Consider the following 27,633-nt stretch of genomic DNA (forward strand, 5'->3'; position numbering starts at 1 on the left):
AGGTTTAAAATATGCATAAACATAGATGTATTTGCAAGGAGTACAAGAACTGCAAAAGCATGAGAACTTACTGTCTTGCTGATGTAATTTGTGCTGATATTCATACACTGAAGTCCTTCACTATTGCAGCAACCTCCACATCTGTAGATGGATACACATGGGGGTTTAAAGAAGGTGTTTGTAGTTGCTCCAAACTCCTTTCCCACATCCACACACACTTCACGTGGCGTGCACTGAGTTTTTCTCCATTCAGTATCAATACCTGCCAAGTTACAGGGAATTTCATGTTATAAAGTAACAGTTTAAAACCAAAACTATCCTGCAGTAAATTAGGATTCCTTTTTAAATTTCAGAATATGATATTCTAGAGTCACACCCTTTAGTCAGTGAAAAGCATCTCTCTATGTTACCTTCTAGCTGATTTTTCTCCTTCATAGGGATATGACATATCATCATGGAGCAGATGAAAAGTCACAGTAGAACTAAAAGGGAACCCAACAGGCAGGGGAGACCTTAAAGCACAGAATCATAGCCTGGCTTGTGCTGGAAAGGACTTTTAAATGTCACCTGCCACCTAGTCCAACCTTGCTCTTGTAATGAGCAAGGACATGGTCAAGCAGATCAGGTTGCTCAGAGCCCCACCCAAACCTGAATGACCTTGAATGTTTCCAGGGTTGGGGCATCTACCACGTCACTGGGCAACCTGTTCCAGTAATTCACCGTCCTTATAGTAAAAGTTTTCTTCTTTTTATCTAGTGTGAATCTACTTTCTTTAGTTTAAAATTATTACCCTTGTCCTGTCACAACAGGACCTGCTAAAAAGTCTCTCCTCATCTTTTTTGTAGATCCCGTTTAGGCTCTGGAAGTCTGCTGTAAGAACTCCGGGGAATCTTCTCTCTCCAGGCTGAGCAGCCCCAGCTTTCTTAGCCCATCTGCATAGGAGAGGTGCTCCAGCCCCCTGAACATTCTCAGTGTCCTCTTCTGGACCTGCTCCAACAGGTCCACAGCCTTCTTGTGCTGGGGGTTCCTGAGCTGGGCACTGTGGATACAGCACTGCCGATGGGTCTCACTGGAGCAGAGGGAGGGGCAGAAGCTGTGGGCCAGCTGCTAAAGAGGCACATGTCCTTTCTTCACCCGGGGCAAGTCTCATCTTGAGAAAAATCTGCACTTTTTTTGGGCACACTTCTGCAAAGTAATTCTAACCAGCCCCACACAGTATTTCACTTGGATATAATATATTAGAATTTTTAAATTTTATACACTTAATGTGAAATTCATTTACATACATGTTTAGTTTGTTAACTAGAAGGATATAATTTAAAGCAAAAGCTGACTATTTAACAATTATGTACAGCATGTGATTTAATCTGATGTATGATTTTTGTGCCCAGATTATCCTCACAAATTTGGGCAAAGACTTTGTATGTTATACAGCATTTTCCTAAATATAATCTTACACTAAACAGCTCCAAGACTTACAGCTGTAAGTTTATTCCCTTTTGGCACTAGATTTTGGTAAGCTATTCAACAAAAATGGAAATTTTGCACTATGTGTACTTTAAACTCTCCATTAAGGTGCACAATTTCCAATATCATGTCCAAAAATGCACCTCCTGCTATAAATCTTCTCTGCCTACAAGCACTGGCTTAAACTGTAAGATAATGTATTTTCATCCAAGCTATCTGAAACACTGAAAGGTATTCAAACTCATTGGTTTGAAAACTGTTTTGCTTGTTTGTTAGCACAACATCATTACAACTATCCTCTTGTAACATGAAAAAGTTACAAGTGGATTATTTGGCATTCCAAAGCCATAATGCATAAGAGAAGAAAGCATTACCAGCTGTGATGCAATTGCAGAAAATGAGAAGAAATAGTTCAATGAGCCCAACTATTAGCATCCTCTTTGATTTCTGGAAAACTGTTACAGCCTCTGCAAAGTAGGATTCCTTACACTTGAAGACAAGCACTTCACTTTACTGAGCCGAGAAAGCACTTTTATACAATGGACATACCTAAAAGATGTCTGCAGAGTGATTTGTTTCATTATGAAAGGCTGACTATCAAAGATTTTCTATTATAGAGAACACATCCTATCAAACTGCTGAGGCTGACAATGCTTAGCTTTTAAAGCATTTTTGACACAATTGAAAAGCCCTTCAGATTTTCATTTTTTGTGTGTTGGAACGTGGATTGTGTCCTGTACTTACTTTTCAGGATCTCTGCATTATAGTGTGCTGCGGCAAATTTCAGGGAATCATCTGATCTTGTGTCAAAGCTGGAGTGCTCCCTGTTGTGTTGCCAACCTCCTCTCCTCAACTGACATTTGAATATTTTCCAGTATTCTGGGTAAAGTACTGTCATGAGTTCATCCACACTGGACACAGACCGCAATTGCTCTTCCAGGTCTTTACTTCCATGAGCCTGCCAAAGTAACATGCAAGATTAATTACTTTCTCTGGTACAAAAGGTTTGCTAGAAAATAGCCTGAAAAGCAAGTCATACATTGTAAAATAAAGGGGTCCTTATTATAAAAACTGCTTCTGACAGTCAATGCCAACATCACTATATTGACAAACAATGAAATGTTTTGCTTCTTCCACTACTTCTTTATCACTCTTGTAGTTCAAAATATCTGTGGGAGACAGGAGCTATAGAATTAAGCCTACACAAACAGAGTTTGCAGATTATATATATATATAAAGCATTTTTATCCTGGAAAGATAAGTTTTTGTGATAAAATTTTGAATGCTTGAACCCCAAAATATTTAAATGATGTTCATGTTATTTAATATCATATATGCCTAAAGTAACACTTGAGTTTTTCCTGTTTGATCCCCTAGTCCCAGAAAACCAAAACACCCAGAAATGCAAAACCAGTTAAAAACAAAGAAAACCAAAAACAAAAAAAACCAACAAAACACTAAACAAAGAAACTAAATCATGCTATTTCGTACCTTTCTAGGGAAAATCTTAATAAACAAATTCTGTTATAAAGCAGTAATTCCTATATCAGTAGGATATGACGATTTAGGTGCCTTGAAGAATCTAAACCTCACACTCCCTTGCTGTTTCAGGAGTAGCCTCAAATCCTGTAATCCTGCCTTCTTATTCTCTGGCCTTTACACACACCCATTGCAACTGTAGTTTTCTAAATGACTGAGATTTACTTTCCAGTTTATCACTTATCAGGAAGATTCCCCTGTTCCTCTTAGATGAAACAAAGGCATACTGCATCAAAAGACTGGTGTTTGGCCCCTGCCCACCTTTCTCATCCATGGATTGCTGACTTCTCAAAGAGAAAGGCAGTATGGAGAATGAAGAGTATTGAAGAACCTTTAGCCACCTTCTCAGCCTACATGGCCCTTAGATGGCAGTATGAGACACAAAATACAGAGGTACACTAGCACAAAATGCGTCAACTGGCTGGAGACTCTCTACAGTATACTACAAAATTGTTGCAATACTCAAAAAACATGTAAAACTTCTAAATGAAGAAATGCGAAGCGATATTAACAGAAATTTACAATTTCTTATCTGACTCTGCCACTAACAAAAAATAAACTCTTTCAGTTCAATGATTTTGAGCATTACATGAATAAAACAGGTAGCTCAGAACTAGCTCACCTGAATCAAAACTGCTCCTTGTCTTGTGTACAACTCAAAGGGTATAAAATGTCATGTGTGGTTTCATCTACAGCAGAAACACCCCAACACAAGGAAAATTCACCGAACTCACTTCTGTAAACAGAGTTATATACAGAACTGTGAAGAGGATGAGGCACTGAACCAGGTCACCCAAAGAAATTGTAGATGTCCAATCCCTGGAACTGTTCAAGGATGGGCTGGATGTAGCTCTGAGCAACCTGGTGTAGTGAAAGATGCACTGTTCATGGCAGGGGACCTAGAGTTAGATGATCTTTAAGGTCCCTTCCAAGTCAGGCTATTCTGTGATTCTATTATTCTAATACCAATTGTAAATGTGTTTAATTTGACAAAGTGTTATGAAGTTAAAAAATGTTTTCACTTAAGTCTCACTAACCACAGTGTCCATGCAGACAACTGTCCTGGGGGGTTCCAACAACCAAGCCATTGTCTCAGAAATGTGCCCAGCAAGGCTTTCATCTCTTCCCTTGTCACCATAGGAAGGGCCATCCCTGATCCAAACCATGCATCAAGCAGATTCTGAGAGCTTTGACTTCAAATTTAATGGTAACACAGAGAATTTCACTCCCCATCACCCCTGCACTCCTTGCAGGATGCCACTCAAGGTCTCAATCAGTGGGTCACAAACAAAAATCCAAGCTTAACAAAAAACTAATTTGGCGACTCGCTGCTTGCACCTCCCGAGAGGTGAGAAGTGCAGGGTTTGAGCAGCCTCACTCCTGCCAAACTGTTTCCTGAGGGTGCTGCAGCACATGGCCCTTGAGTAATGGCAAGCAACTTGCTGCACCAGCACAATGCCAGCATTGCAGATGCACGTCGGCCACGTGATGGGAATACGCATGGCACAGCGTGTATATCCTGTCACAAGGCTGGAAGCCAGGCTATTATGTAAAAGGCACAGGAATAATACCAGTGGTTAGCCATCCAGTAGCTGATCCTAGGAAGATCATGGGGGTAACATGGAAAGAGAATTCAACCCAAGTTTTGCCACCTTTCATGAATGCTTAAAAGCCTTTACAGCCCGCGGTAGACAAATCTGGCTACTGCAGTTGCAGATATTCAAAATACAGGCCTAGAGCATCAGGAAAATAAGTAATGAAACCTAATATTACTTTGTTGATAAGAAGTCAGGCATGGAGCAGGAAAGTGAAGTTGTTAGAAATAATGCATGCTGATTAACTCATCCTTGGTCAGGCAATCAAGTCATGTCTTTTCAGCTGGACACAAAATTTTTTATACATGTATTAAATATGTATGAATAAAACTCAAAATATGAAGAAATTCATGGTTTTAACTATGCATTGTATCAAATGTAATAAAGTCTTATTTTACCCTGTATATTCCATGGGCCATAGTGCCATGTGCCTACAACCTGAGACAAGGAAGTCCTGGTTGAGTATATAGATTAAGGAAGGAGAGGCTGGAGAGCAGTGCTCTGGAAAGGGACCTGGAGGTCCTGGTTGATGTCAAATTGTGTCAGCAGTGCCCTGGCAGCCAGGAGGGCCAACTGTTTCCTGGAGGACATCAGGCAAAGCTGGGCAAGGCAGGGGATTGTCCCTCTCTGCTCTGCACTGGGGCAGCCTCACCTCGAATATCGTATGCTGTTGTTTTTGGTGCCTCAATATAAAAAAATAACACAAAAAACCCCCAAAAAGCCAAGCTACTAGAGAGCATTGAAATGAGGACCACAAGGTTGGTAAAGGGTCTGAAGTGACTGAGAACACTTGGTTTGTTCAGTCTAAAGGAGACTGAGGGGAGGCCTCATTGTGGTCTTCAACATCCTCACCAGGGGAAGCAGAGGGGCAGACATTGATCTTATCACAAAAGCAGTGACAGGATTTGAGAAAATGGCATGAAGCTGAGTTGGGGGAGGTTAAGTTTGGATCTCAGGGAAAGCTTCTTCATCCAGTTGAACACTGGAACAGACTCCCCAGGGAAGTGGTCACAGCACTAAGCCTGTCTGAATTCAAGGAGTTTGGACAATGCTCTCAGGTACATGGTGTGACTCTTGGGGTTGCTGTGTGCAGAGCCAGGAGTTGTACTTCAATGAACCTGATGGGTGCCTTCCAGCTCAGCTTATTCTATGCTTCTCTGAGTACTCCCTTAATATAAACAAAAGGAAAACTATTTCTGGAGCAGATGCATAAAATTATTTTTTAAAAAATCATCATTATTGCATCTGAAATGTTTTCTGCTTAGCTTAATTTGCTTGTAAAGATGGCTTCAATTCAAATTTATACCATTGAAAAACAATCTGATCACTAGAAGACTTTTGTTGTCTCCCCTCTTCCAATTAAGAAAGAGAAGGAAATTCATATATGTGTGTACTAAATATGCTGCACCTAGTGCCCAGAGTTAGAGAGAGAAAAAAAAAAAGCTGATTTTTCAATCTGCTTACAGTGTTACCTTGAGATACAGATCAACGATCTCTTCCTGTACATCTATGTAGCTGCAGCAAATTACTCTCATCTGTGGAAAACTGTTTAGGGGAACATTTGTTTAAGGGACTTGTGATTTAATTTTGTAGAACAGCCAAACATCTTGTTGACATGAACATGAAATGAAATCATAAGTTCTGGATGATTACAAGAGAGTGTCCTGCATACAGGATAAGCATCAGATCATTAAGGATCGTTAGAAAGAGTTTCCTACTTTTTAAGGGAAGAATGAATCTGCTTCTGTAAATATAATAGTGGTCTGGCAACATTTTTGATTTTGTGTAAATTTTGGTAATTTCACAAAAATATACTGTCTTGGTCCATATCTGTTGTTCTGTGCTCTTTCTTAATTATGCATTGGCTTGTAGTGCAGGACACTGGATTTCCATTGCAAAACAATTTTGAGACTTAAACACATTTAGAATATATGACAACACAAAGAAAGTAACATCAACAAAAATGTACTAGAGATTAGAGGAGCTCTCGCTTTTAATTCTTATGCAAGTGCAGATTAGTGAAGTTCAGAAAGAAATATGGTTTGCAGCTGCAATTCCTGTCACCAAGCTAGTTATTCCCAAATACAGTTCAAAGGGAGAAAAAGAAAAGTAATAGAATATTAGCACAGGTTGTAATAAGATAGATTCTATGACTTTTAGGACTAAAGAACACTTTTTGAAAAATTTAAACAGACAGCTGATTTTCATATAATTACAGAGCACTCCTGATGAAATTGTGGACCAACTGCTTAATGTTTTATTGGTAATGCATTCTGGAATCTATGCTCCAGATTAAGAAGGAAGCAGCAAATAGTGCCAAGAGTGACTGAACAGGAAGGAGTTCTCTATCCTATGCCTTCTATATTCTTGGCATTTTCAAGTCAGTTAAGGGAGTGTGGTTTGAAATCTTTTTTAACCACCACCACTACTCCCTTCATAAGTGTTTATCTCTATCCTCTGGTTGACCACTGTATTATTTTTTGTAATTTTTACCTATTATCAGTGATGTCCTGCATGAACATCTGAAAATGCTAGAAGGTATATTCTAGAGAAAGACACTGATTTGACTAGCCAAACTCTACAAGATGATAGGTGATAGTAAGCAAAATAACAACCCAAAAATACGAGCGTGAATGGAGAATACAATAGAGATACACTTCTTCATTTCATTAATTTCACATTTTTCATGAGGAACAGGGTAAAAGACAAATACACATAAATAAAGGTGCAAAGCTTGACGACAAATGTTCTCTTGCTATTATTTAACTTCAGAATATTTTGTTCTATCAAAGTATGTTTTTCACAATGTGGCTTTCCATTACATAGTATGTCAAGTTTTTCATAAAATTACGAGGCTTGCAAGGGAAAGGGCAGGATACCAAATAGGCCCTATATCCATTAACAAAGTAAAATGTATAATAGATTTTCCATGCATTACATTACTTATCTTTCATATGTCCCCAGTGTTTGCCTCTATTATTAATAACAAAGGTCAGAACACTTAATATTTGGCAGCATGCTTGACACATAATTGATGGTGCAATATGCTATAATGGTACCTTAAGTATCTGTTCTGACTACAGTTGTCAGCTCATTTAATTTTCAAGGATTTTGTGGGCAATTCTGAATTGGAAAATGCTGTCTATAAACCCCTGCATTTTAAGATGCTTATATTCTGCATTTATTGATTGACTGAAATAGATTAAAATCAAGTATTTAAATCTGAATGTTGAAATTACTTGTAAGCAAATGGAAATATTGCAAAAGTATTTATAAACACTGCACTTGCATAATACTTTATTGCAATTTTCATGTATCTCAATGCTAGTATTTTTAGAAGTTGATGCCAATTAAAAACAAAAAAGGAAAATATTTTAATTAAAAATTGTAGCTATAGTTAAGAATTAAATTGAACTTTTATGCCAACTTCTATGGTCTTACTAGAAAAGCCCTGATTTTGATGTCCTGTGCACCCGTTTGTCACCAGCAAACTTGGATGACTGTAGTTGCAAACTTTTAAGTTACCATTCAATACAGTAACAAAACAGAACCTTACAGAAGCCAAATAGTAACAGTGAACATAAATTTTATTTCACATCACTTCAAATAAGCAGAAAGACCACTGCAGTTAATATGAACTAAATCAAAACATCACGACAACAGCAGAGATTAGAATCAGTCTCTGCTCCAAAGAGCTTACAAAGCACATCAAATAAACCTAAAAAGTAAGAATCAAAGTACAAAATAAATAAATAAATCTTAACTATATTTTGCTTAAGTGACTTCTATTCACTATGGCATTTTAAATACTAAGAATAACATCAGGGAAAGAAAACAAATAGGAGAAGTGATGGGAGAAAATGTTCAAAGTAGACAGGCAAAGAAAAATAAATGAGTTTGGGAAGAATTCAAAAGAGAATTTGCAAAGAAGGAAGAAAAAGACATTGGCTAAAAGGATAAACTTAAGACTTCAGAAGTTTCATTTCTATATTATATATCATGTCTTTTTTTCTCTTGTTTTGGCCATTTTTTGAGTGGAAGATGCATAAACTGTTAGAAAATCATCCTCGGCTTATACTATTTAATATTGCTCCTCCTGTTTATAAGTATTTAGGCTGAGGTAGCAGGTAATGGGAAATTAATTTTATGCATGTCAGCATTTTTAGAGCAATATTTTATTTAGATATTCTTACACAATGCTGGAATATATATCCATGTTTATAGATTTGCACAAAGGTACTTACGTTAAGTCCTTTAGTCAAACATTTAGCTGCTGCTGAGGTTCTGAACCATGCTTCTTGGCTGGTACTTATTCTTCAAGTACCCGCATTCCTCAGTGGTTCTCAACCTTCACTAAAAATATGTCAGTACTTTCATATATTCAATGGGAATTACTTATGAAAATACCCTTTTTCTAATCTGAGTTCCCTGGGAAGCAGAGAGAAAAGAAAAAAAAAAAAAACATCTAGTTGCTTTCTAGAGCAACTCTGCAGGCTGCTCCCTGATTGCTTTAGAAACTCATTTTGGACAGCTTGCTCTCACAGATTTTTAGAAACTTGGCCAATCAATACCATTCCTGACTATAACAGTTTTCAGAACAAGGATTTGTGGCACCTCAGCTAGACTCTTTTTTGGAAGAAATTTCACAACTAGATTATAGTAACGGGAAAGCTTGTTCTCACACACTTCAGCCTGATCTTTTGAAAAAGGTCAAAGGCTACAAGTATGTGGGATAACTCTTTGCTAAGTGCAGCTTCATCTGCATTGTTTAATTGATTCTAAGGCTTGTACTGAAGCTTCCAGCTAGCATTACAGATAGATTTGGAATCAATAAGGATTTGGATTATTGCTGCTGAAAGGCTTACATCTGATTAAATCTTGGAGACATCAGGCAGTGCAATCTGTACCAGATGAGATTTGTGTATTACTCTCTTGGTCATGAGCAGTTCCAGTGACCAGTGGTGACAAATGTGTGCAGCGCCATGCACGACCAGATGCACGACCAGAAGAAAGGGGAAGCCTTTTGTAAGCAAAAAACATTTGTAAAGTGAAAAAAAGGACAACACTGTGATGATTGCTGGGATATCAAGGTGATTAACAGACACAGAACCCTGCCGGAAAGGACACAGCTAATGGAAAGAGAATGCCAGCACCTTCTGCAACGCAGCCACTGCGGCCAGCAAGGTTCTGCTGCTGATTGCGTGCGCTTCGTCTATGAGACATCTGGGTGGCTGTCACATGGCAGCTCTCTAGAATTTGACACATTATAAAAACAATATGTTCATTTTGAATGCTTTTGAGCAACTTTTAACTAACATTGAAAAAACCGCAAAGCACACAATTCTGAAAAGAAAAACTTGCACTCATACTAGAAATCCTTCTCATTAAAAGATCTTATTCTCTCAGAAAAAGATAAAATGCCAGTTAAGCTTTTTTTTTATTAACATGGTCTGAATATTGCCGTTTTTTTAAAGTACTCTGTAACCTCTTGTTTTCCTTTCAGCAGTCACATGTATTCCATCAAAATCAGTACAACAGAATAAACTATCAGGCCTTTCAAAGAAGGTTGCTTATTCTCAATCTTTGCTTAGCTTTCACTGGCATTATTTTTATTAACAACTATCATTAGCTTTGTCAAAAAAACCAAACAAATATAAAGTCTTTTTTTTGAAGAAAATTATTAACATGGTAGCACTGCAATGAGCTGCGATCTTGAGCAAGTGTAACACGGGCAGTGAGGATTAAAAACTTCCGCAGTATCAGCTGGAGAGTTACTAAGTGGAGAGGCAAGGGGTAAATTAATTTTAAATGAAATAAAATTAATTTTAATTGAATGCCAGCACATTCTGAGACACTGCTTGAGCACAGTACCTGCACTACTTGAATACATCCCAGATCCTAATTAGTCAGTGAGTAGGAGTTCTGGCTGTGTATCAAGGGACTGGCTTCAAGAAGGCAGTAGGTAGTTTTTATGTCATGTTTTCTATTCTGTAGGTCAATCATTCATAAAAGAAGATTTCACTATGGGCAGAAATAATAAATTGCACATTTGTAAGAACATTTCTGAGTTATGCTGAACACATACATTCTTACTGTGATGAGACTATTTAGTTTTCAATTCAACACCTTTGCTTATTCTTGCATTTTTGAAAAAACGCAGTCATTTATAGGAAGAAAAGATTACATGAACACACCGTGCCTCATTGTTGAATAATTTCTCTCATTACTAAGTAACTTGGCCTTTTCACCAAGTTTTTAAAATCACTATTTGAAACACAGAAAATATAATTAATCCATAGTCTAAATATTTAGCAACAGGTCACAGAAATTTCATGAAGTAGTGATACCTTTAAAATGGTTCATAAAACAAATAATTTCACAGGCCATGAAACTACATCATTGAATTTCAAAGACAAACTTGAACTTTATTCCTAAACAAATGCCTTAATCTAAAAGAACATGATTTCTGTTTTGTTAAACAAATCTTGCACAGTTTACAGATCCGTACAGAAATATTAATTACAAGACCACCTACTTTGTCACTATTTAAAAAAATATTCCAGCCATAAACACAACACACTACTTAAAATTCAACAAAACCTAAAGAAAAGTGAGCAAGTAATAACACAGCAATTCTATTTAAAAAGTCTTAGTTTTAAATTATTACAAACAGGTTTTCTATATATGAAAGAGGAAACAAAGGGGCTCAGAAACCTGTGCATTTTATTTCATGGTAGAGTTTCTAAGTATATGCCATTAAAATTGCATTATTATTGGTTTATGCTATTTAGCATAATGTTTTTTTCAGTTAATTTGGACAAGTCTATTTAACAAGCCAAAGTGACACACCAGACTAACATATCAGAAAGACTTTGGAAATGAAGGTATTAAATTGTGAGATTTCATTAATAATAAAATAGTACCAGAAGAAGCTTTTATTTTTGTTATCAAGTTATTACTTAAATATTTTATGTAAAGGATCTTTGCTAATCCAGGCAAAAAGAAAGAGAACACCTGAATTTTTTTAGCCTGAGTAGTTACACAGTTCAGAGGATCAGCTACCCACAACCTGCTTGTGCCTAACCTGATAATTTGTGTTGGAAATTTGTTCTGCTCTGAAGTCTGTGTGAAACATCCTTTGGACCACAATTTGACACCTGTTCCAGGTAAGTTATGCACAGACAAACCCATTTGTTTAGACATTGAGCCTGTAATACTCTTTTTTTTTTTCTTTTTGCTTTCCCTGATTGGCTAACTTCATTGCAAACTATAGCATAAAAATCAGTAGTTCTGTGGAGCTGTCACACCTGCTCTGAACAATGGGAAGAAAAAATAAAAATAAGAAACAACAAGGGTCTTTGATCACAAAAAGAGAAATCATGCATTTGTATCACTAAAGGAGAAAGCTTACTGTACCTGTAAAACCTGTCAGGTATTAAGAGATTTGCCAGCAAGGCATGAGAGATAGGGAAAGGCAAATGAAACCCTGAGAATGGCAAATCCAAGAACTAAATTGAGACTTGGTCACAATTCCCTTTCATGCAACTAAATCAGGAGAAATGTATGTTGCCCATTATTTTTGGCTTAAATTATTCTGAATAGCGTATTGTACAGCAATGTTACTTAAAAAGGATCAGGGAGCATCAGCAGTATTAAAACAGATCCTAATTTACACTGACAGGACATAGAGTAATCCAATGCTGAACACAGTATGCTAGCAAAAGAGTTTCTGAATGAGGCTTGACTGCAGAATGAAGTTATTGCAAGAAGTATGCCCTGAGGAATCAACATACATTGAATGGCAAGAAGACATATAACCCCTGATGGAAAATACAACATTGCATCTTGAAATCCATCATAATTGCCATTAGTTGAAACTTGTCCTATACCACCTTGCTGAGCTTCCTCCATTCTTATCCAGGCCCAGAAACTAATGAAAAATAAAACAGATTTATATGGATTATATATATATTGAAAGGAGGCATACAGAGAGAGCGGGAGAAAGGGAGAAAGAGGCTGTAGTTATAAGATGTAAGGAAGATGTTTAAAATTAAGCTAAGCATAGGCATAAACTTTACTGTTACATTGAAATATATACTCAGGTTAATCTTTTTATCTGCTCTTAGAAGTAAACAATTTTTTAATTTAAAACTGGGTTTGTGTCATTGCATTTTGTAGTTACTTGGTCATACATTCTTGAACAGAAGAACTTTAGGGAAAGAAACCCAGTCAGGTTTGTGACATGAAAACAGGAATGGGAGAAGAGATAAGCGAGTAAAAGTGGGTTAGTACTATCACTGTGTAACACCCAGTCTCCAGCTTGGAGCACTCTGAGATTTTATTCTTTAGCAGTAAAGGTTCACATCTTGAATTGACAGATTCTGATACAAAAACTAGCAAAAAAAGCCATCAAAAGGCTCTTGACTTTCTGAAAAAAAAAGATCCTATTATTTTCATTATCTTCAAAACCAAAGGTTCTAGAGGTTTTCTTAGATTTTAGTAGGAGAAGGTGTCAAAGCAGGAGAACTTATGCAGAGAGAAATTTCAAGTTCTCCAGCACTGCTGTCAACCTTTCAGGAATTGCTTTTTGAAGCATATGAAACTACTTCCAAAAGACAATCTGGAGAGATTACTTATAATGGTTTTTATATAAAGTCATGATGGAATTATGTGCACACAAAAATAATGCAGTAGAAGAATTCTTTTGACTTTTTTCCCCAGTAGCTTATTGCACACCACAAAGCACACACATGTATTTACAGGATTGCGGTCCTGGACACTGGAATTTTGGACACACACTTAGTAATACCAAGAGCCCATTGTAGTCACCGAGGTCACCATTTACAGGACCAGACCATGAAACAACTTCTGTTTGTTCTTGCATGTTTCTAACATTTCTTTTACTGAGAACTGCAATTTCCTCAATGCTTTAAGAGCAGCTCTTTTCAAACAAAGTAGATTCAGACACAAGGAACACGTCTCATTAGAGTAACTGGCAGTGAGAATGACATTTCTGGTATGCTGAATTAAATTTTGCATCAAAAGAAAGCATTTTGTTGATTTTCAAATTTATTTGAACTAGGATCACAAAAGAAGGAAAAACATAAATGAATGAATTTTAAGGACATTTTGTTTCATACTGAAATAATTCTAAAACAATTTGGAGAGCAATTACTAATTTAACTTTATAAGCATGTATGGCAAATGCTATTAGATATTTTTATTAATTTAACTAAAGGCTATTTCTGATACCCCACACAATAATCTCCATGTTCCCTTACATTTAAGAAAAGTCAAATAGCTGCACCTCAATTATAAGTGCCAAAACTTGAGCAGTATCTACTAAATTCCTGTATTTTCCTGAGAAGGAAAGGAACAAAGAACATAGAACTTGCTGTTTCAAAAGACTTAGATTATAGAAGTGTTGTCTTAATATGTGTCTTTGCAATTATTTGCATTTGTCATTTGGATCCATTAGAACTTAAACTATGGCATAATTGTATTTCTTTTTTGAGCTGTCATTAAAATTGGCTGTGCCTTTAAACAAATGTGCCCAGATGCTCCGGGTACAGCTAATCACAGGCACAAAGGCCCAGTCAAGGTCAGGCTGCAACTTTGTCTCTAATTGCCTGGTTATACATTCCTTGTTCACGCAAATCTTCTACTGACTTCAATGGGATTTTTGTTTAGTGAGGATTACAGGATTCAGCCTCCTAGCTTAACTACTGCATCTATACATCGCTGTGTGCAGTATACTCCAGTCCCTACAGTTACAGTATCTGCAGTTTTACCAGCCCTAAATAGCATGTTGAGCTTTTTAAGAATTTTTCCATTCCAATGCCCTAAAATGCAGTCTCTGTTTTTAATCCTTTTCCTTTTTTTGGCTCTTCCATAGTCAACACTATTGGACTTTAAAAAAAGTTACCTGGAATCTCATCTTTGTCTTACTGCTGCTATAATTTTCATTTCAAACATTCTAATTTGCTTTCTAAACCTACTGACATAACTACTAGATCAGACATTCTGCTAAAACACAAAGACACTATGTTTCCTACTCAGTTACATTTCAGGTCCTTATTAAAGCAATCGGGTGATTTTTACATGAACTTACAAATGCCCATAATAGCTTTTGTTAACTTCTCTAAACATTTTTGCTTGCCACAGCATGTTTGTATTATTAATTCCCAATTTTTTTTACATGTTTACATCAGGTTGCCTTGCAGTCTTCCTAGTTTACCCCACAACATATGTTGATGAAACATTTTCCATCATTATGCAAACACTACAATCTAGACAAAGTGCATGCCATCATTTTTTATCAGACCAGCTGTACAACTGAAAGACAAGGGTGTTTCTGTGTTGTCAGTTCAGGCCTGTTGGTCTCTTCCTCATCCAAACTGAACACATGAGGAAACGCAGACACAGCTGACAAGACAGTTCGCTCCAGCGCCTGATTCTAACAGCACAAAACAAAACACCATGAGCTTGTCCCCAGAACATCCCAGCTGCTCTAGCAACAAAAGTGCCCTTTTGTCACCTCCTGGGGCATGCAACCTGCAGTATCACACTACACTAAAACCTTATCAAGCAGCTGAAGTATACACTTTGACTATTTAAAATCAAAAATATACTCAAAAACCCCAACAAAACCAAGTTTCTCTGAACTGATGGACCCTCCAAAGCAAGAAAAACAGTAATTATGTCTCAGAGACATTAAACAGGAGCTGGGGGTACTTGCAAAAATAGTCTGACAAGTGTGTGTGCTTATCCTGCTCTGGGAAACATTGACATTGGGTGGACCCATAATCAAGGGGCCTGAGGGCTCAAGTTTGATCTGTACTACACTACAATGCACAAAGCTCACCTAGATGTAGCCTTTCCTTCTTTAAAAAATGCCATGAACATGAGATACATCTGGTGCAACCCTTGTCAAAACCTTGATTAACTCCTAACACCTCCCAAAGTAAAACCTGGCACACTGACTCCCTGGGAAGTGAAAACAGATCAGTGAAACGACAGGACACACACATAATTTACAGCTCAGTAACTTCCCCATGCAAGTCATACCACAAGGAAGCCAAGCAGCTTCAGACGGCTACAGTTTAGTCTAATCAAATTTATTTATATATGTGAAATTCTTGTTGCATTTGTGTATTTACCAAATGAAGTTTAATTAGGAAATGGGCTAGTCTCCATATCCCTCCCCAAGCAAGGTCTTTGTGGAAATGTAGCTACCTCAAGCTCTCTGACCCCTGGATTCTAAATTGTCTGCTGGATTTAAGAAGAAAGCATTAATTCTGGAAGACTTTATACATCACAAACTTAGCCTTTGTCATTGCAAACACTTCAAGCAAAATACCAAAAATAACCCAAGCAAAGATGTCCGGGTAGAAAGTCAAGTACTTACTGGTCTTACCATAGGAAACAATTACTTGACTGTTTCACACCCTCTGAACTCTCTCACACTTGTAATCCTACCTCAGGTCATGCTATTTATACTCGTGTTCTCACTGATATTGTCTGCATTTTTTCAGCACAACAGTTTTGATATAGATGAAGAAAAATGAAATCTTATGTTATAGAAACACATGCCTCCTTAATGTATTCTCAAGAAAAAGTTGAACTATTTTTTTTCTATTGATTACAATGATGCGCTGGTGAGCACTCAATATTTTTATGTTAAACATTTAGATTTTTAAATCTATAGACTTTGTTTCTACCCAGGCCTATGGTCTTTACCTCATGTGGGTCTTTGGGTAACTTCAAATGTTTCTGCTAGCCCCAATTCTAAATATTAATTTCTGCCTTCTGAGCAATATGCCAACTGTGAGCCACAGGGTGAGAAATTCACTGATTTTTGTCTTATGAGAGACCAACACTCCAACATGCTTTTAATAGCACTTTACTGTAATTTGAACAAAATTTCTTGAGCAGCAGATAAAAGATGAAGAATTGCTTACATGAGGATCAGAAGCATAAACTGAAGTGACACGCTGGGTAAAGCATATTAATTTAGTTAAAAAGTCTCTAGTGAGTTGCAAGCAGCAGCAAATATATAATAACTGCTCAAGGTTTGCAGTTTCTGTGACATCACTATGGGAGTGATAAGAATACTATTTAATGGCATCCACTTTCAAGGTAACCTTATGTTCCAATAGAGTTCGAAGCAGTCACTGCCAAATGACATACAAACTGGTATTTTTCATGCTTGAAAGGCACATGCTAGTCAGAAGATTTTATCAGCTATTTACTTTAAATGCAAAAGAGCACTTAACTCCCACTGACAAAAAAGGGATGCAAACTCAGTAAGTTTAGGACATTGCTACAGTCAGCAGGTGCTAGCCCCATATGCAGAAACAGTAGCTGACTTCTGGGGCTCGAGCACCAGCCTGACCATTGTACTCTTTTTGCCCTGGCATATACAGTTGCAGAAAAGAGCACAGCTAATTTCCAGATGAGGTACAGATCAGCCTCTGGGCTTTGCATAAGGACTTCTTAGTGTTCTTCAGTATCATATCTTCATCACTCTGTCCCATCAAATAAGGGAGGCTGGATAACCCAGCAGAGAGATGAAGTTCAAAGTCTAGACTGCTGTAATTTAAATAAAAGACGTTATCTCACTATCCTCTCTGTAAGCAACATGAAGCACACTCATGGAGAGTATGTTACCTTCCAAATTTTGGAAGGTAACAAAGTGCATGTTACCCAGCCAATAAGTGCATGTTTTCACACTGAACTCAAAACCATGTCTTTTCTGTGAATTGAAATTCTTTTGTGTGTTATTTTGACCTTCTTTCAGTAAAGCCTGCACTAAGTCATGGTACTTTGCAGCCTGACGTCAGAACAGAAAATAATTCTCTGAAGTGTCCAGACACATACTTTCCATTCTCAGCCTTTTTCAGATTTTCAACAAATACTCAGCATTTAAGGATGGATCCCTATTCTCTGCAACCACATGTGGCTGGCTTCCTGAGATCAGTGCCAACATTTCCTTAGAGCATTCCTTGCATGAGCTGCCTAAAACTTCTCATCACCATTCTTAAAACCTAATGACACGCACTGAAGTCTCCCAGTTCCGACTGTCAGTCAAAAGCTATTTGTGCTTACTGATTCTGCCCACAGATAGACTCCAGCTCCAGACTCAGCACCCTTCTTAGGGTAAGGCTAAGTGATCCTTCTTAGGGCTAAACACACTTGAAGGTAGTTCTGAAGAGCACATGGATATTCCTTGTATGAACAGCAACATTTCACAATACTCACAATACTCCGTACAGAATTAGTACGAAAGCACACAGTAATCACTTCAGTACAAAATCACACAGAAACTGCAGCAAACACATGGAAAAAGGAGCAATAAGTCTTCAGTTCCTAGAGCTTTGCCCAGTGCCAGCACCCACTAAAGCCCCATGTGAATTCATTGAGATAGCCATGTCAGGCAAACATTGCTAGCAGGCAGAATTATACCTATTTAGCAGTACCTCCAAATTTAAAGCCAAAGAACTTCTGGGAAAAACAAACAGAAAGCAGTCTTTAACTGACTATACCAATACACTTCCTGACAAAAGGCCTTACATCTGCTAATAAAAGGTAGAAGTTACACTTGGTATCATATCCTGAATCAGAAGGTATAGTATATCAAAAACATGTTGACTTGCCATTATATTTGAAGTGATTGCCTCAGGATTTATACTTAATCTGGTTTTTAGAAAGCATGAGCTATTCTAGACAGAAACAGATGTCAGAAAAAGCCCTGTCAGACAGAAAATATGGCATGTTATTCCAAAAAAAGGCTTATGATTTTTTTCAAATAAAAATTAAAAAGATAATGCAATATAGTCAAATCCAGCAAAGGTATAAATGGCACATAGTTATATGTGTGTTCTTTCATGACTTCAGATTTATGACAGGTATATTAGTGACTCCAAATTTCATGATTTAGATATATTACTGGGTCACATGGCAGTATTTTTGATAAGCAACGGAAGAGTTAAAAACTTGGAAATATAATTTTCATTTAAAAATCTCTCAGATATATAAGCCTGGTCAGGAGGGGGAGAATGTGTGTGGGTTTTTTGTTGGGAGGGGGTTTCTTTCTTTTTTTCTTGTTTTGTTTGCTTTCTTATGGCAAACTAATACTCATTACTTTCTAAACCTCCTAGAATAACAGATTGGAAAGGTCCCCAATAGCCATCTATTCAACATCCAACCAAACTTCCAAAGACAAAAAAATTCAGTGCCTCTACAAAACTAGTTCTATTGCTTAATCATCCCCATAGAAAATATATTTTCCTTCTTATATACTTTGGAAGCCTTTCTTGCTTCAAAATATGATCATTGTCTCTTGTTCTAAGCCTGTGCACCTGAGTGAAAAGCCTGGTTCCATATCTGAATTAACCTATAAGTGGAAGACCACTATTTGGTCCAGGCCTCTCAGATCCTTCTCACAGGGCAGATGTTTTAGCCCATCTTGATTATTCCAATGTTCCACATGTGGTTTAGCAGTCAAGTAGAAGACAACCACTTTGCTCAATTTACTGGCCATACTCCTCTTGAGGGAGCCCAGGACACTGTCAGCATGCATGGCTGGCAGGGCATAATGGCAGACGTTCAGCTTCCACCAGGAGCCCTTAGTCCTTTCCCACAGAGCTGCTTCCCAACCATTGAGCCTCAGCTTCTATCGTTGCAAGGAGCTCTTCAATTCCAAGTTAAAGGCTTGCATTTGTCTTTATTGAATCTCATCAGATTGCAGTCAGTCCATTTTTCCAGTGTACCTGAGTCCCTCTGAATGGCAAACCTGTAAAGAAGTCTGTCAGTTTCACTGCCTCCACACCTCCGGTTTGCTGCTATACAAAAACCATATGAAGGTGTGCTCTGTCTCACCAGCACGTACCCTCTTCTGGAACTCTCAAAGATATAAAAACATGGTTAGAGCACAGTAACACCAAGATTGTGGGTTTGATCCCTGTATGGGTCATTCACTTAAGAGCTGGACTCAATCCTTGTGGGTCCCTTCCAATTCAGAATAACATGTGAATCTGTGACTGTAGTAAAACAGGACAAATCCCAGGAGAAGGCTCTCATCCACAAACCTAATAATTTCATCAGAAAATGTGATCAGATTTGTCAAGCATGATTTACCCTTGGCATTCACAGTCTGACTCCAAAAATATCCCATTTACCAGTTCTCTAAATAAACCCAAAGTTGGCTCTTTTCAAGGGCAAGAAGATACTCAGCTACTTGAATTCCTCACATGAGCTTCAGCAATTCATGGTTGCTACAAGCCAAGACTGTCTTTGATTATTGCCTTCTTGGCCAGATCTTAATTTGTGAAGACTGTCTCATTTGGATACATTGCACCCTCATTAGCGTCATTTTGACAGTCTCCAGAAACATTCTGGGCTGCTTTCATGCATTGCCCTTCCAGCAGGCAGGAGGGAGGCTAAAGTCTATCCCAAGAACAAGGATCTCAGAGTTGCTTAAATATGATATTGTCCTATTCCCATACCAAACAAGTGATCCCTAAAATACGCTCACCGTTATGTCACCCATACCAGCCCCTCCCCCGATCAACAAGAAACCCATCCACTCAAACTGCTTCTATTTGCAAAGGAAAACCCCCATGCTTTTCTTCCCTGCTAGTCTTCCTACACCCGTTCATCATAGTTGCTCCAACAATGCCTTATTGATGGGTCTGCATGCAGAGGTCTGTCTCCTCCTGATTGATTCCTATGCTGTGTGCATCTCTCTGCAGGCAATTCTTCCCTGACAGTCTATAAACCAGAAGATTTATGTTTTGCTTTGGAGTTTTCTTCCTCAGATTTGACCATCTGCGGATAGTACTTTTCTGTCTGTCATCCAAATTTTGCTTGTTTTCTTCCAATAATTTTTTCTTCTCTTTAAAATCTGTGTCCATCCCTCTCAACTGCAGTAATAAAACATTAATTAAAAAGTGCGTACAGACAATCTCACAAAATTTGTCTGTCAGCTGTCATACTTTCAAATTAGCTCTGCTACTTTGGGAGAAGCTGTACTGCTGTAAGTTAAAATAATGAAAAAGCCATAGAAGTCTATGCAATAACATGTTCAGTCCGAATCACATATGTAGGCAATGGGAGGAAAGGATTTATCCTAGCCAAACAAGGATAAAATCTCATTTAACACAGTGAGTTTAAAGACCAGAACAGAACACTGAAAATATTATCTGGAACCGAGCAAACAGCCACATAAGTACAGCTATCCTGCACTGGTAGTCCAACCACCTCCTTTAAAAGTTACCCTAGGAATACCTACAGATTGCAGTACTGAGACTGCCTAACTCGATTTCATTCGGCACAGGATACACTCTGCATCAGAATGCAGGCACCGTAGCTGGGAGTTGCAGTGACTCTCTTGATGGACAAGAGGCCTTGACAGAAAACATCTCCTAAGGCAAAAAATCAGCAGGGCCTCAGTTCTGCTGAGGATACTGACCAGCAAGACATTGAAACATTAATCAACAGCGAGGATCATCAGCCTCACATCTTGAACTACAGTTCCACTTCCTTGGCTAAGCCTGCAGAAGAGCTTTAGAGAACAATAATACAGGCTCATTAAAGGCTACAATTTATAAGAAGTGTATGCAGTTTCTCTTCCAGCAAGTCAACTGACTGATGGTAACAATATTTGTTTAGCAAATAGAGGTCACTTAAAAAACCAAGATGTTATTGACCCCTACAGTTAGTTCAAAAAACTTCTGAATTGTGTGTCTATTCCTCCTTTCAATGTGCTGGAAAAAAAAAAAGTTAATGTTGACTACTGAATGAAAACTCTACCAAACAACTCCCACTGATGGGTTACTGTTATAATATTGTAAAAAAAATTTAGACCACTTGCAGTTCCTCCTAAATAAAATACTCACAATTCAAACTTCCAGTTAAGAATCTTCTTTCATCCAGACTTAATTCTGAGCACATCCATTTAGAATTAAATCAAGGAGATAATCTCAAAGGTAAAATAAGTGATATAAATATCTGTAGGGCTGGAGTACAGCTTAGCTTTTTTCAAAAATAAATTTAAAATGAAGGCTTTCTATTACTAGGTTGCTACTCCTATATTTATACAGACTCTTAAACAACACCATGTAACTTTTAAGTATAACTTCCTATATATTGCTTGGTTAGAGAAATTTTTTTCAGAAGCTGATCATCGCAAAGAAAATGGCATAGAAAAACCAAAAATGCAGGACCAAAAGAGGCTGTGTTCCTCACTGTTCCATGAAGGCTTTTTTTTCAAAATGCAGACAAAAGAAGTTGTGTACATTATAAAATTGCTAGACTAAAATCAAAATTGTGTCTCTACTAGGTTCTGCTCATTTTTACACTTGGAATGAAAAGGTAGCCCAACCCCTTTGCCAGAAGTGCCTTCAAATAATTGAAGGAGCCATTCTATCTTTCTGGCTGTTGTGACCAGAGCTACACTGATTTTAGTGGAGTTGAGACTATTAACAGCAGCTGAAGATCTGGTCTTCCAATTTAAATTCTGTCTTGACTTTGAGTAATTCTGTTGAGGTCACTAGAACAGGGTTACTCAGGACATAAATTTGCCCCAAGGGCTTTTGTTGCCTGAGATATATTTATATTACATTAATGTATAAACAGAAAATGCCTAGCAAGTTCCAGTAAAGCAATTAATGTAATTAGTTTGTAACTTGTGCTCAAGTCTCTCAGGGGTTACTGAGGGTCAAATTAGGGAAACACATTTCTGAAAAGCACAGGTCCTAAAATAACAAAGTTTCATTTGACATCCCTAAGTGATAGCATCCCTGTATTTTGACTTCTAATAATCTTTTTAAAGAGTAAACATATGCAAATTAAAGAATAAAATACATCTGAAATGTTGGAATGTCAAATTTAAAAGCAAACTATAATTTTGTGTGTTTCCAGAAATAAAAATGCTTTAGTTTCTACTTAGTTTCTAATTTCTATTTAAACTTCAGAACATTATAAATATACAAATAACAAGAAATGTAACATTTTTCATATATTCTAAAACTGAAAAATTCAGGAGGAAACAAAAAGTAAGCATTGCCCACTTTTTACTATCTGCAACCTCTCCTTATATGGAGTTTAAGGTTCAGTAAAACTTGCACCATATGAAGCACACATAAGTTAGCAGTATTGGGGCTAAACATTAAATATCAGTGGACTACAGCAAGCTGTTTAAGCAAACTGATGCCACTTGTCATACATATGAACCAAGTAGCAGTGTCTTTTATAAGCAGCAGCACGGTTTCATTAAAAAAGGCAAAACCTGAAGGTTGAGAAACACTATAAGACACTCATTATCTATAAGAATGTTAGGGAGAATACTTTTTTTAATTAACTAAACCTGTCTGAGAACCCTAAACAGCCGTTAAAATATAATTAAAATGAACTATCAAAGGTCACCATGGACCATTTGTTCATTTGGATAACAACAGAGGCAGATACCAGACGTTGATAACTCTCATTTATTGAATTTATTAACAAGCTGCAGGAATGTGCTTGTTGCATTACATGACTATGCATATTGAACAATTATTTTATTTCAAATTTACTTTCTTCCATCTTACACAGTTCACAACCCTTTACACTATGCAAACACAACATTTTATTTTTAGATCCTATTATGTCACATATGACATTTATCAACATATCAATTAGTTACAGAAAACTGAAAAGAAAGAGTATGGAAATGAAGTCTCCTTAAGGGCTAAAAAGACCAGATAAATCATGGGTTTACAACAACTACTTGTAGCACGTAGTTCACTAGATTTATCTGACAGTACATCAAAACCCTGAATTTTTTCATGCCAAATATGTAAATCTGTTATTTAACAGTTGCTAACAAAGCAGGAACTTTCAAAGTGGAGATAAAAAGGAACAGAATAGGCAAGTCTGTTTGAGTTCCATTAAAAAAACACGATGCTTCCATATACAGCTAAAGTACCAAGGGATGTGAGCAGCCAAAACCACATCAGCTTTAATGGAGAAAGACAGAAACACGCATTTCTGAAGCTTGGGCAAAAATGGAAAAATGCTTTTGATCTAGCTCATGAAGGATAACAAACCCTGACAATACACATTTGGGATGCTGCTCTCAGGTTCCATTATAGTATTATAGTGCAATGTTTCTAATTTGTTTTTGTAGATATATTTCTAATTTGTAACTGCAAATACAAAGTCCTTTGAATTAAAAAGGAATTCAGGCAAGTCAGATAGTTCACTGAAATAAAAAGAAATATTGTTTCTGATTTACAGAGAAGTAACAGCTGGCACTTATTATGTCTATGTACTACATCAATCACCAAAAACACAAACTCCAATAAATCTACCTTATGTCCTTATAAATATAAAGCTGTTTTTCCGTTCCTAGACCAGATTGCTAGCTTATGTAAAGTGGCAGAGCTCTAAATCCAGCCCTCTATCTTCTAATCAGTTCAAATTATATACCAGACACAAATTTATCTATGGGGGTGGATTTTGGTCTTCTTGTTGTTGTTGTTTTATGGGGTTTTTGTTTGTTTCTTTTTTTTTTTATTTTTTTAAGCAAGTGATTAAATTTCACAAAGAACATGAGACATGGTACCAGTAAGTAAATCAGAGTATCAGCAAGTACTGTTGGGCTTTTTTTTTCCAAGCTCTATCTGCAATAAATGCCAATATGTGCATCATCTCTACTACAGCACGTGTAGTTTTTCAACAGACAATCCACTGCAACTGGATAGTGACAAGAATAAAAAGAATAAAGGCAGTGGAAAGAACGCTAACCACAGAAAGATGAGTAGGACTTGGCCTCTCACGATCCGACCACCCAATGTATGGGACATTAGTGCTGAGAAACAAACGTGCTTTAACTGTCCCATCTGACACAGAAAGAATGAAGCAGAATAGATTGTCCAGCAAGCCTCTGTTAAGGGTTTATCACAATTTTCAGTACAGAGGATAGAGCAAACCACTAGAGAGCAAATATTTCTGAAGTCTACTCAAACTATATAGCAGGATTTAATCCAGACTGTGAAGAAGGAAATAGTTTTCCATTAAATAGAGCATTAACCTTCAAAGGAAAGTTGATCTTCTACCTAATCAGCAGAGGAGCAACTTATGGACGGATGGTGATGAGAAGACATATTTATGTCTTTCAGTCTTTATATTCACGTTTAAAAAAGGTCAGTGGTAACCAGGCAGCTGACATGGGTAACAAAGTAACAAAGGGCTTCAATTAAAATGGGGAAAGCATTCTTCTGTGTGTTAATCTGAATGCTCTAAAAATCAAACTACTTTGTCTAGTTTTCTCTAAGATATTTTCAATTTTGTCAGAAGGGACAACAGAGCTATTACTTGCCATCTCTGAGAACAACCAATCTGGAGGACTGCTGGTTTCTGGAGACTATGAAAGAAAACCAGATTTCCTACCCCAGGCTCAATTCCAATTGCACAAAAACTAGAACAAATGATAAACAAGTTATTTTCAAGTTCTTAGGGAGGAAAATGAAGAATCATCTTTATCTCTAATGGCCCAAGAGATTGCAAACATCTGTTACAGCTGTGTGTAACACACTAATCACATCAAATTAATATAATTATCTTTTCCTTTTATGGCAGGGAAAGGTGTGCTAATAAGGAAGGAGCAATATGGAATAGATGAGTTAAGATAAACTTCTTATGTGGTAATAAGCAGCACTGTCACATTGTCACATGGGGAAGAACCAAACTTTCCCTCTGCTTGCCTGTAGCCCAGCCTCACTGTTCCCAGCACTCTTTTCGTGGCCACAAGTCAGATCAAGATAGCCTCTGCTGCAAAAGAAGTCACAAGTACTTTTAAACTCACTATTTCTGTCACCTAAATAAAGTCAGAAACCAAGACCTGACACGGCTGCACATGATACCTGTATAACAGCTTCCCAACTCCTGCCCCATGATCCCGCTCCATAAATGGTATTGAGAGGTCCTGTGGTCAAAGGGATCCACTAAAAGATACTGATTAGCAAACTTGGCCCTTTATCCCAGGTGTTGCACTGGTTAAGGACTACAAGAAATACAAACAGTTGTCATGGAGCTGCACTTCCTCTTACAATTATTCTCGAGAAAAAAAAAAGTAATTTTTTTCTGCCAGCTCAGTTTTCTTGGAAAGCTTGTGACCTCAGTGTGAATTAAAAGCATCATCTTGTCTACTCTGTAATTTATTTTGACTTTAGTAAGGCTTTTTCCTTGATATTCTAAGACACAGGAAATGTGGTCTAGAGGAAGTTACTACAAAGAGGGAAGCAAAACTGCTGGAAAACTGTACCCTATGTTTTTTGTCCATGTTTCACTGTCAAAGTCAACACAGCTGTGTTCACTGTCAAAGTCAACACACTTGTTGCTGTGCAGTTGAACATACTCATTCTGGATTTGGGTAGATGAAGAGGGAGATGCATACCAAAATATGCTTCTGACTGCTTAGTGGTAGGCTGTAAAAAGTTTGGATGACATGACCAGATTTCAAAAAAGAACTCTGTCAATATAAGAAATACAGGGGGAAAAAGGTTATGAGATTTTGTTAGGACACTTCTACTCTTCAGAATCTTTTAAGTTCAGTCCTTCAGGCAGAAATACTCAACTGGACAAACACAACTGAAGAAGTTCTAACTTTGTAGCTCTCCAGTAAAGCCATCTATGAGTCACAACCTGAACACGAGTTAAAAACTAAAAAGAGCACACTCAGGAGACCAGTGTTTAGTCGAAAGAAGAGGAGTTTGAGGGAAGTTAAGAGCTAAATACAAGGAAAGAGGAAATAAGTAGATGTTCCATACCCACATTATCTTGGACAAAGAGTAACTGATTTATACTTACAGCACACACTATTTACACTGGATATTAGGAAAAAGAATTCTGCTGAACCAACTTTCCTAGACATTTATATGGGAAGCTATATTAACCAAACTCCCCTTTTGTCTATTAATAATCTACCTTTGCTATGCCACACAAAGACTTTTTTTGAGGCTTTTTGTTTGCTTTGAATCTATCCAGCATCTTTCTGCCAGTCTTGTAAAATAGTACTGCTGCATCTGAAGTCAGGAAAGCAATCAAGACAAACTTCTCTGATGGAAGCAGATGAGCACATCTCATTAGCAATTGCTGCAAATAATCCAAGTATATGCAACAAAATAAGGACATGTTGATTCAAAATTTTCTTTTACACTGAAGCTTCAGCTAGATCCAGTGCACCAAGTAACTCCTTCAAAATTCATGTGGACAGCTCCACATGTAAATGTGATTCCAAGAAAAGTGTCCTTTCATGCAATTATATATTAGAAGGAAAACACAGTTGGTTAAAAATGCCCAAGAAATAATCCAATAGAGTGATTTTTCCTTAAAGGTGTGGGATATAATGAACCAACAAAATTGCTTTGTGAAAATACATAAAGTACTGCTAAACTATTACTTTGTGTTGCAGTTACAAAACAGCCTAACAAATGTTGTTTGGACACCTGTTCCAAAATCAGGACTCTACCATATTGCCATCCAGCAGTTTAAGAGGACGGGAGAGAAGAAGAGAGTAAAAGGGAAACAGATCTTTTTCTGACTAATGGATCAATTCCAAAAGCTTTGAAATGCAGGAGGCTCTTTCTTTTTTCTTTTGTTTTCTTAGTAGTTGTGCAAAATTTGCAATGACTTTCAGAAAAAATACACTTCAATCTTGTAAAGCCACACATATAAGTGTATATAAAACCAAACATGAAAAAAGGCAGAAACCTAATTAGGCTTTGAAAAGACAAAACACAAGGGAGCCACAACAGCAAAATGTAATCTTTCAGTGAGCAGAGCACACATTGCTGGCTACCTTTCCCATTAATGAATTCAGATATAAGCATCCATCCCTGCGCTGGGTCTATATAAAAATGGATCTATGGTTTAGCTACAAAATGACCCTCCTTTGCAGGTCATGTTTCATGCAGATGTTCACCAGAGGCCAATCTTGTGTGTAGGAGACCCTTGATTTACTTGACATGGTTGATTTTAAACCATAATT

At 37.3% G+C, this 27,633-nt stretch overlaps 1 protein-coding gene across 1 annotated transcript in view; it reads right to left on the reverse strand.

Annotated features, from left to right (window-relative positions):
- The window catches only part of VEGFC (vascular endothelial growth factor C), a 68,334-nt gene that overhangs the window by 14,700 nt on the left and 26,001 nt on the right, over positions 1-27,633 (reverse strand). Inside the window, 2 exon segments of the mRNA XM_064417750.1 lie at positions 72-262; positions 2,212-2,425. Coding sequence (XP_064273820.1) covers positions 72-262; positions 2,212-2,425 — 405 coding nt within the window.

The sequence above is a fragment of the Passer domesticus genome, chromosome 4 (assembly GCF_036417665.1).
Source record: "Passer domesticus isolate bPasDom1 chromosome 4, bPasDom1.hap1, whole genome shotgun sequence".
Classification (NCBI taxonomy): Eukaryota; Metazoa; Chordata; class Aves; order Passeriformes; family Passeridae; genus Passer; species Passer domesticus.